General features: G+C 44.7%; 1 protein-coding gene across 2 annotated transcripts in view; it reads right to left on the bottom strand.

Moving 5' to 3' along the window:
• Positions 1 to 1,123: 1,123 nt before the first annotated feature.
• Positions 1,124 to 11,465, bottom strand: part of mtss1la (MTSS I-BAR domain containing 2a) — a 26,889-nt gene continuing 16,547 nt past the window's right edge. The window contains exons 4-15 of one of the 2 annotated variants that reach the window (XM_080842874.1): positions 11,182 to 11,266; positions 10,461 to 10,552; positions 9,814 to 9,888; positions 6,691 to 6,848; positions 6,266 to 6,373; positions 6,037 to 6,134; positions 5,611 to 5,743; positions 5,335 to 5,409; positions 4,323 to 4,469; positions 3,776 to 3,967; positions 3,308 to 3,467; positions 1,124 to 3,136 (exon numbers count right to left, since the gene is read on the bottom strand). In XM_080842874.1, the coding sequence (XP_080699000.1) occupies positions 2,250 to 3,136; positions 3,308 to 3,467; positions 3,776 to 3,967; positions 4,323 to 4,469; positions 5,335 to 5,409; positions 5,611 to 5,743; positions 6,037 to 6,134; positions 6,266 to 6,373; positions 6,691 to 6,848; positions 9,814 to 9,888; positions 10,461 to 10,552; positions 11,182 to 11,266 (2,210 nt within the window). In that variant the 3' untranslated portion in view covers positions 1,124 to 2,249. The remainder of the gene's footprint in view (positions 3,137 to 3,307; positions 3,468 to 3,775; positions 3,968 to 4,322; positions 4,470 to 5,334; positions 5,410 to 5,610; positions 5,744 to 6,036; positions 6,135 to 6,265; positions 6,374 to 6,690; positions 6,849 to 9,813; positions 9,889 to 10,460; positions 10,553 to 11,181; positions 11,267 to 11,465) is intronic. The other variant, XM_080842875.1, reaches the window with a different exon arrangement.

Consider the following 11,465-nt stretch of genomic DNA (forward strand, 5'->3'; position numbering starts at 1 on the left):
GTTAGCAGCTACCAGAACGACTAGAGGAAGATGCAGGTGGAGTAATGGTGGGCTCATGGAAACTAGCATGAAGACCCCAGAGGTCTTCTAGATTTGGATGCATGACCTCACTAACTATCCATAACAGAACTACTATAACCATCTATTATGACTTGTGATATTTTTTAGCTTATAAAATGCTTACAAGCTAAACAATGAAGTTGCTGTAAAATCAGACTGCCTCATTCGACTAATGTAGTGGAGTGCAGAAGTGAAGGTGTAGTTCTCTAACAAACAGACGCTTAGTTAAACCGTGTGATCTGTCTTGTGCATTATTGCTGACTGAAGCAGAACTAGCCCAGTGTAGGGCTCAATCAGTTACTAAATCAGCTGCTGATGAATCCACACCTATACCAGTTCGTCAAAAGCATTGAGCTTTCTGTAACATGGCTGAAGAGCATTGGAGTAGGGCTAAGTCTAAGAGGGAGCATTTGTACAAGCCACCTGAAGAAAAGTAGGTTGAGGCCACACTCTTTGGGTCCATACAGATCAAAGAACAACCTCACCACAACATCTGTAAATATTGAAAATCATTTTTTTCATTCATGTAATAGTTACAAGGAGCAACTGAATGACCTACCTAAGGAAGAGGACCCCAGAAACAGGACGAGATGATGGAGAAGAGAAATGGCCAATGCCCAATGTCTTTCAGTTCTCTAGCACCATCTTGTGTTGTATGTGAACACTGCAGCTTCATCTGACCAAATCATGTGTGTGACTGACATGATGCTGTGTCCCTGTTTCAAATGATAAATAATGCCAGTGTTTGGTGAGGTGCTAAGGCAAAACATTGCCACCTTCTGGTTCCTTTTGAGAAAAATACACAATCTATGATTGTTATCATATTTACACAATCAGGGGAAAAAGTAATCCAGAACCCTTTAAAGATCAGCATATTTTCATTAAATCAGTTGGAGGTTGCTATTACATATTATTACTATTATAGATAACAAAAACTAGCCATCGAGAGTTTCATTGAATTAGAAATATAATTGTTACCTTACTCAATAAGCAAGAAAAGAAAACAAGAAACACAACAATATGGCTTGTTATTTTATTTGACATGCATTTCCATCTTTTCAACAGCTAGTGGTTTACCATGAGTTCTGGTACTCACCAAGAGTACGTATAAGTAGGGAAGTAACTTGGAGCAACTTGCAAATGGGAAACCCGTCCCATCTAATTTCTCTTCTCTCACCCTGCTCCACTAATACTACAACCAATATAAGACAAAAATAAATGACATACACTACGTAGTAGAAAAAAAAAAAACGAACGGAAATGAAAAACATTTATACTTTCCCCAAAGGACTAGATAAAAGACAGTACATACTGTAAAGGGAATAAGACATCAAGCCGATCATTTGGCAGTGTTAAGTTATGAGGCTCACCTCTAGGGTCCATTCTACTGAGGAAAGCTTCAGTGAGTGCTGTGGAGTCGGCTATTTTGTGCTTAATGTATTTAAAGGTTAAAGAACAAAATGCTTTGGCGTTTTTTTTCTTGTTTTTCTGTTTTGTTATTGTTGTTGCTTTAGTTTAACATAGTTGTCAGCAGAGACATATGTGATATACCTGTGAATCCCGACACATCACATGTACACACTTCCACAGGCAAGGGACTCATGACATCATAGTCTCTGACATCATAACTTCATTGAAAGCATTGACATCAAAAGCATTGAGCTCTCTGGCAGTGTCCACCTTCAGCAGTCAACTCTTGCAATGTGCCAAAATAAAAGTCTCTGGCAATCTGGATCTACTGAAGAACATTCCACGGGTAAATCTCTTTCCATTCATGTCCATATATATACAGCATATATGTGGAGATTACAGTGACGATGGTCATTCAGTGGTTATTTGTCAGTTTAATTAAGCTGTTACTCTTGTTAATTATAGCGAACTCTCATATTATATTTCTAAAAAGCATTTCACTGAGGTGTTTGCCATAAGGAAAGAATGGCATCTCTGTTACAAATGGATCAGTGTGGGTATGCAGGTTTTAGCTATCACCTTCCACCTCCTGTCAAGGCCCAGAAAGTCAAATGGAAATCCTCTCTGACCACTGAGTTTATCTATGTCAGTCCAGTAAGAGCTGAGATGCCCTGAAAAACCTATATAACCTTTCGTCCCATATTTGAGACAGAGGCAACCTATCCCCAGCCTTTGTTTGTGGTTAAGAGCCAAAGGCATATAGTGTTGCGTGATTGGGTCTAGGGCGTGATCCGTGGTGCCGAGCGGTCGTTGCACTCCGACTTCCGCAACCTCACGCCCCTGCGGATGGTCTTCAGCATATCCTCCCCGTCTGGGACCAGCATCTTCTCCCTGGGACTCTGGTTCTGGCTCGCCGCTGCCACCTCAGTCTGCGAGGGGAACAGGAAATGCCCATCGCCAAGCGCATGGGCGCTGGCCACCAGCTCTCCGATCTGCTCCACCAGGGTGTGGCGGTTGGCGGCCAGCAGCAGGTCCTCGTGTTGCTGCTGCTGGAGATCCAAACTGGAGGGTTGCGGGGGGTACAGGCTTTGGTCATACCCACCAGCAGAGCCAGCAGAGCCCCACGGCTGGGTGGGCAGGCTGAGGCGCTTGGGCGAGGCCTTCATGTAGTCCAGGGCTCCCGGGGGGAGGTCATCCACGTAGAGGCTCTCCTGACTGCCGTTGGTCTCGGGGGGCGGAGGGGGGAACCCTGGGGAGTCTGGGACTGTGGGGGTCTTGACCGGGACGATCGGGGGCCGGATAGGGATGGGGCCAACATTCGACGGGGTGCGCCTCACCCCTGTTTTAGACGATGGGGTTCGACGAATGGTGGCCGTCCCTGATGAAATGATACCATGGCCCCCTGATGAAATTCCACCATGGCCCCCGGCCCCGTTGGTCTCGGACGGGCTGTGGGGGTGGGAGTGGGTGCCGTGAGGAGGTGTGCCCACTTTGAGGCCCATGCCAGCAGGGAGACCCGCCGTGCTGGCAGGCCTCTTGGTCTGGATCATACGGCGGTAGTTCTGAGCCAGGTTGCTATGGCGAGGGACCGTGCAGGACTTGTCGAAGTCTGTATGAGGGTCGACGTCTGCGTCACCATTCATGGAGTAGCTGTCATAGTCTGAGCCTGAGGAGAGAGGAGAGAGGAAGAATAAGAGAAAAGTGTAGTAACGTTAAAGCATTTTACTAAGTAGGATACCCTATTTTGTGTGTTTAACTGCGTTATATGTGTGTTTGGGAGAAGGGGATTGTGTAGTATTTTCAGTGCTCTGTGTGTATGTGTGTATGTTTGTATTACCATGTGATGGTATGGTATCTTCTGAGCATGATGGCGTGGTGTTTTGAGTACTGTATCCACTGGAGTACTGCAGAGAGTCCCGACTGCTCTTCTGTTGGTCCACACTCAAGCCGCGTGTCAACACCATGGCTAACTCACTCGCATATGAGGGTTTCATATGCTGGGAACATACACAAACCCACAAAACACACAAAAACACACGCACAAAAACACACACACACCCACAGACACATGGGAATATACATTAATACACTGTGAAGGGCACATACAAAAATGTATTTACCGATATGGGCCGAAACAAGTGGCCATGTATATGTATACCTGCAGTTATACACAAACATTACCATTGTATATTATAAAGTTATTAATAATACTGCACATATAAATATAATGGTATACATGAATATACACTGGTCACTTGTACAGACAATCAAAGCTATTAGTGAAATAATGCCTTTGTTGGATTACCTTGGGTGCCACAGTAATAGGGCTCATCCTCGCCCTTTGTGGGTCCTCCTGGTGTATCCCAGCATTCCCTCTTGTCATATACGGGCTCTCTGCGTCCCTGAGTCTCTCCAGCGGGTCATGTCTTCGAGGTTGAGAGGCAGCTCGAGTCTCGTAGGCATTTGACAAGTCATAAGAATTTGCCTTTGCCCAATCCTGGAGGAGTGAAGGAAGTGTTACTGAGTAACCAGTGCAGAAATGCACTGTGGGAGTTCGAGTTTTTGGAGGCATCTTTGAACACTTGTTTTCAAAACCGATTAAGGATCTTCAATACAATCCAAAGTGTTTAAGAGGGGTGAATTGCATTTTGAAGTGCTAATGCTGGATTTAATACAGCTGAAACTAAAGATACATGTAAAATGAAAAGAAAAAAAACAAATGTTAACAAAAGCTAAAAGGATGCTGAGTGTTAGGCAGAAAATGATAAAATCAGACAGAAAGCTAATTAAAAGCATGAGAGACAAAAGCCAAAACCAGGGCTAGAACTGAAATGGTCAAAATAAAAACAAACCTTCCAGCAAGGAACCTTTGATGTGGGTGAGGGGGTGTTTGATCCAGGGGAATAGTTATGAGGGGACACAGGAAGTATGAAAGAGAGTGGCCTCATGGAGCCAGTGAGTGAGTGAGCAGGGCGGAAGGTAGCAAAGGATGAGCCAAACTGTGGGATGGATAGATATCATGGTCACAAAGAGAGTCTCAACACAGAAGCAAAGCAGTAGCACTGGCAGCTTTAGCCTTCCCAACCCCACTCTAACACATATTTGTTCTACCCCAGGACTACACCACTATTATCTCGCTGTCATTAAAAAGTACACCAATTGTGGTAGGGTTGCAATCATATTTTAAAAAGGCTTTATGAGAAACTTTAAGGATTACAGCTTTATAGGATCACAGCTACGGCCCTTTAGAATCAGGGACATCATCTGGCCTGTGATTTCAGGGCTTAATCCTCAAACTTTCTTTTGCCTGGCCCAGAATAGTTTTAGCAAGTTCATTTGCTGAATGTAATCCCACATTAGAATATGATTTTTTATCAGAATGTAGAAAGCTAAGCTCTGTTGTGTATCTTATTAAGTCCACTTTCTGTGCATGCTATGCACGTATGCTAACATCATGAACAGAGTAAAAGAGATCTGATTATGTAAGTGTGGTGGTGTAGCATGAGGTTTTGAACAAATACATTCTGTCTTTAGGAGCCGAGGTTAGCATAGAGGTCACGTTAACATTTACTTATGGGGGAAAAAACAACAGCTGAGAAAAAATGACATATCTCATCATGTGTGATAAAGAGTCTGAAAATGTTAAAGAATATGCAATAGACTGACACAGTTTCAAAAGGTTTACCATTGTCAGTAGTACAATGTCAAATGATTTGATACTGTCCGGCACAATAGGACAAAATTTGCCACAATCAGACACAATAGCAAATGACACAATTATGTTGTGTGTGTGTGTGTGTGTGTGTGTGTGTGTGTGTGTGTGTGTGTGTGTGTGTCTGGTGTGCGTGTGCGTGTGATACTCACCGCAGTGGGGGAGTTGCACTCACTCACAGACTGACACACCTCAGACGCCTCAGATGAGGCAGAGCTGGAGGACTTCTGTGGTAGGGAAGAGGAGAGGGAGCCAGAATAAGACAGTCAGTAGAGGGAGGAAGGCACACAGGGGTGAGGGGATGGGGAGGGCCAAACAGACAGTGGGATAAAGTGGTAGTGAGGATGTGTATCTTTGCAGTTGAGTCTGTAAACCTTGATGTATTGATGTATACTCTAGATAGGATCTGTTGGAGCATTGTGTCCTACCTGGCTGGTGATATCGGAGGGCATGGGAGAGGGAGGTTTGGAGTGGTTGTTGGCATCCTGGGAGATGAAGCCAGAGTCATGAGATGACACACTGCTGAGGCGGTGGGCTCCACCTGGTGGCAGGTGGGCCAAACTGCAGAAAGAATGAAGGATTTGCAGAGAGAGGACATAAACATGCTGACAGCAGTGGCTGACTCTTACATGACAAAATGAAACCGAAATAGCCTTATTTGATCATAATACATTATTTGGATGAGAAAGGGACTCTAGTAGGTCTTAAAACGTAAAAACGTAAAAACAATGTTATTTTAAAAGTTAATGAAGAACAAAATGTCCTTCAAGTGCAAGAGTCAATGCAAGAACAGTAGCAGCAATAGAAAGAACAAAGGCACAAATGTTTCAGTGGTGTCTGTTTAATGTATATACCTGCATAAGCTGCTCTTACGGGAGCCCAGGCTGCTGGGGGAGGATGGGGGAGTCTGGTAAGACCAGTTATAATCAGAACCCTTCAGATCCACTATCACCTACACACAGAACACAATAGGTTAGACGTTTACATGGTGTTATTATAAAGCATTGATGTATACAGTGCAAGATGTGCAAGTGTGTGTGTGTGTGTGTGTGTGTGTGTGTGTGTGTGTGTGTGTGTGTGTACCTGTTCACTAGCAGCAGGCAGTTTGTGTGGATCGGTGGTCAGCACTGTGAGGTCATCAATAATGGCCTGAAGGTGGGTGACCTCTCCCAACATGGCAATCTCTCCATTCTTATTGCACAGAGAAAGAAAGAAGCTCTTACTTGTGAACCAGAGCACTCTCCACTTTCCTATCACCTGGCTTCCTCTCTTTGTCTGTTTACCCACTACACACTCTCTCTCATTTCTCCTGTTGACCACGTTCCCCTCTTCCTCTCCCTCACTCTCCATGTATCTCTCACCCCTCACTCAACCTTTTTATCATTTTCCCTTTACTATCTTTTTCCACACTCCTTCCCTCTCTCACTCGCACTTGCACTCTCTTCCTCTTACCCTCTCTTTTCTTCTCCTTCCCTCTCTCCCTCCCACTCACCCTCTCCCTGTCTTACCACCACAGGCACCAGCATGCTGATGAAGTTGCAGTAGCGCCCCCTCTCCTCCAGGAGGGCCCGTCGCACCGCCTGCTTCTCCGTCTCCTCCATCAGCAGGTACATGTCGCTCACATCCTGCATGGCACTGTTCAGCTGTGGCTGCAGCCCTCCTCTTCCTGGGAGAGAGAAAGAGAGAGACAGAGACAGAGAGAAAGAGAGGGAGAGAGAGATAGAGATAGAGAGAGAGAGAGAGAGAGGGCAGGGATAGAGAGGTTGGGGGACAATGATAAGGACAAAAAGATAAAGAGAAGAGAAAAAGAAGAGAAAGAAGTATGGAAGGGATAGAGATTATGAGAACATGATATCTGATAGCTGCTCAGTCTCCATTTGGATGCAACAGCACTGATGATGAGCAGATGAGTCACCCACACCTAAGATCACGGAACTGGATGGGTCATGAGCGACGAATGAGAACATAGTGAAAGTGTGATGTGTTTTGTATGCTGGAGACACAACATGATGAATGAACAGTTACTAACAGTTCAAGAAACAGATATGAAAAAGCGTGGCGTTGAAATGGAGGTTAAGTGGAAGGCGGGCAATGCTGAGTTAAAACATTTAAAGCTAGCAGGAAAAGCATACATACCCGGGATTTCTAGACAGAGATCACAGGCCAAGAGAGAGAGAGGGAGACAGAGTAGGACAGAGAAAAAGAGAGGGAAGAGGCAGGTACCAAAGTTAGCTTTTTTTTAGGGGAGTACTGAAACAAGCCCAAAACCTGATTCAGATCAGCCTAAGCAAAAGCAAGCACTACAGCCATATTTGTAAATACAGCCGCGGAAAAAATTAAGAGACCACTTCAAAATTATCAGTTTCTCTGGTTTTACTATTTATTGGTATGTGTTAAAGTAAAATGTACATTATAGTTTTATTCTATAACCTACTGGCAACATTCCTACCAAATTTCAAATAAAAATATTGTCATTTAGATCATTTATTTGCAGAAAAATGACAATTGGTCAAAATAGCAAAAAAGATGCAGTGTCTTCAGATCTCGAATAATGCAAAGAAAACAAGCTCATATTCTTTTTTAAACTACACAATACTAATGCTTTAACTTAGGAAGAGTTCAGAAATCAATATTTGGTGGAATAACCTTGATTTAAAATCACAACTTTCATGTGTCTTGGCATGCTCTCCACCAGTCTTTCACATTGCCGTTGGGTGACTTTATGCTACTCCTGGCGCAAGAATTCAAGCAGCTCGGCTTCTTTTCATGGCTTGTGACCATCCATCTTCCTCTTGATCACATTTCAGAGTTTTTTTTATGGGATTCAGGTCTCGAAATTGGGCTGGCCATGACAGGGTCCTGATCTGGTGATACTCCATCCACACCTTTACTGGCCTGGCTGTGTGGCATGGAGCATTGCCCTGCTGGAAAAAACACTTCTCAGAGTTGGGGAACATTGTCAGAGCAAAAGGAAGCAAGTTTTTCTTCCGGGACAACGTTGTACTTTGCCTGGCTGAGGTTTGTAAAAGACCATAAGGATTGAACCAAAGCGGACTGGAGGGTCTCCTAGTTCGTCTTCTCTGATGAGTCCAATTTTCAGCTTTGCCCAACACATGGTCGTCTGATGGTTAGACGGAGACCTGGAGAGGCCTACAAGCCACAGAGTCTTGCACCTACTGTGAAATTGGACTCGTCAGAGAAGACGAACTAGGAGACCCTCCAGTCGGCTTTGGTTCAATCCTTTCCCCAACTCTGAGAAGTGTTTTTTCCAGCAGGGCAATGCTCCATGCCACACAGCCAGGCCAGTAAAGGTGTGGATGGAGTATCACCAGCTCAGGACCCTGTCATGGCCAGCCCAATTTCGAGACCTGAATCCCATAAAAAAAACTCTGAAATGTGATCAAGAGGAAGATGGATGGTCACAAGCCATGAAAAGAAGCCGAGCTGCTTGAATTCTTGCGCCAGGAGTAGCATAAAGTCACCCAACGGCAATGTGAAAGACTGGTGGAGAGCATGCCAAGACACATGAAAGTTGTGATTTTAAATCAAGGTTATTCCACCAAATATTGATTTCTGAACTCTTCCTAAGTTAAAGCATTAGTATTGTGTAGTTTAAAAATGAATATGAGCTTGTTTTCTTTGCATTATTCAAGATCTGAAGACACTGCATCTTTTTTGCTATTTTGACCAATTGTCATTTTTCTGCAAATAAATGATCTAAATGACAATATTTTTATTTTAAATTTGGTAGGAATGTTGCCAGTAGGTTATAGAATAAAACAAAAATGTACATTTTACTTTAACACATACCAATAAATAGTAAAACCAGAGAAACTGATAATTTTGAAGTGGTCTCTTAATTTTTTCCGCGGCTGTATGTCATGGAAATTCTGCCATGCATGTGTGTGTGTGTGTGTGTGTGTGTGTGTGTGCGCGTGTGCGTGTGTGTGTGTGTGTGTGTTGACAGATTGGCCACTAGATAGCCGTGTTCTGTGACAGGCATCCTCCATGTCTAATTCTCAGAAAAACCCTTCTGAGGACACAGGGACTCACTCAACAGGAGAGCAGTCATCTTATCATCTGGTCCCTCATATCTACAGTATGTCCAACCCTAAGAGGCCAGTCAGAGTTCACGGTTTTGGTCAGTTGGATTAGCACCGAGCACCTAACAGACCTAGTAATCCACCTAGCAGGAGGATCAAGGCCATCAAGCCTGTCTGGTCAGTGACCACAACAGCTCATTACTGACATCTAAAATACTTTGCTTTTCTGGTTGTTAGTATTGACCAAAAATATTTGACCATTTGCCAGGTAGAGATACCTTCAGATTTTGGATCCAATCATCACCAAAATATTCAGTGATGGCAAAATGAGGATAATACTTGGATATGCATAACAATCTCTGCCGATGCTGCCGTGAGCGTAATGCAGCAGGATAATTGTGTCATGCACCAGGCAGTGCTCATGTGTGTATGTGTGTGTGTGTGTGTGTGTGTGTGTGTGTGTGTGTGTGTGTGTGTGTGTGTGTGTGTGTAATGAATCTGGCAGTCAGCTGAGGTTTCTTAGGGATGCAGAGGTGGAGAGGAAATCCACTAGGGTAGCAAGGCAAGACAAGCACATTAGGAACATACCTTTTCTGGCTTTCTTCTGAAGCTTTAAGGTGTCTGAGGATTTCTTCTTAATTTCCTGCCTGGATCGCTTGTACTCTGCAGACAGAGGACAGAATTTGAAAAAACACATACAAAAGAATTTTTGTTGTTGTTGTTCTTCAGTGAACCAACTTGATACTTGAAACTGCAATCTGGTTGACCAACATTAGGCTTATCATTTCTGGAGATGCAGGTAATTGACCTACACATAACCTGTCCATAAAGCCTCAGAATACCAGTGCATTTTTACTGGGGTGAGGTGCTGAAGGCTGAGGCTGAGGCAGAGAGGTGACCGTTGCACCTGTATCATGCGCTGAGACCTTGCCTGTACCCTCAGCCTTTCCCAGAGTTCCTGCATGGCTTTCCTTCTCAAATCTCCCCTTTCTCAGTACCACTGATTTCACAAGCACTGGATGGGAGACAGCAACAAGGCGGCCATCCAATGCCCTCCTTAGTTCTATTCACTTTGTGTGTAAATCAGCGTCCATGAGGTGAAGATGAGGAGAGGGAAGCTCATTGGGGGTTGAGGTTCTCTAGGGGCTGTGACTGGTTCGGGGCCAGAGTCCGGAGTCTGTGGCTGTACGGAACCACATCGCCATCTTCCTGCTCTGATTCCCTTAGACACTGACCTTTGGCATGGTCTTTGTCCAGCAGGGCGGCAGTCTTCTTCCACTCCTCGATCCTGTCCTGGAGAGGGCCGATGAGTTTCTCCATAAGAGCACTGGTGAGAAGGAAGAGACAACATTAAGAGAGATAGACAGACAGACAGACAGACAGACAGATAAATATATGTATATATACATATATACTACATATATGTATATATATATATATAGAGAGAGAGAGAGAGAGAGAGAGAGAGAAAGAGAGAGAGAGAGAGAGAGAGAGAGAGAGAGGGAGAGAGAGAGAGAGTCACAGTGAACATGAAAATGGACATGACTTAGCTGTATAAATGCCACTGGTCTCATATTGTCAATCAACCATATACCCATTTCTCTTCACTCATAAACTACTGTTCATTTAGCAGGCTAAACCTCCTGACAGTGTTCTGAGTCAGTAATACCCTAAGAGATCAGGGTCATGACTATGCAATGACACATACATCTGAAACAGATGACCAGCAGGACACACACTAAAAACGACACAACTTGATCTCCTAAAGCGGCACAAAGCCACACACATGACACGCTGACACTCGCCAGACCAGTTCCTAGTCCACACAGATGATCTGCTAGTGCTAACATTAGCCACACTGGCTCTCTGTGCTAGTTCTGCTCAGTGACTCAGTAAAACGCCCGTGTGAGAGAGAGCGATGTGATGGGAGTGGGCTGTGACTGTGGGGACTCTTACTTGGTGAAGTGTCGCATCCGGGCCTCGATGCTGCGGTGGCGCATGCACATACGCGTCAGGGCCGAGCCCACGTCCCTGGTAGCACCTGGAGGGAGGAGAGGGAGGAGAGGGAGGGAGGGAAGGAGGGAGGAAAGGAGGGAGGAAGGAGAGGGAGGGAAGGAGGGAGAGAAGAAAGGTGAATACTGGAGGAAGATCAGAGAAACAGTTGCCAACTCTGGCACAGATCTGGCCTTGATCTGGCACATTTCATCGGGGTGACCACAGTAACCACAGTAACTTCAGTG

The sequence above is a fragment of the Sprattus sprattus genome (assembly GCF_963457725.1).
Source record: "Sprattus sprattus genome assembly, chromosome: 7".
Lineage (NCBI taxonomy): Eukaryota > Metazoa > Chordata > Actinopteri > Clupeiformes > Clupeidae > Sprattus > Sprattus sprattus.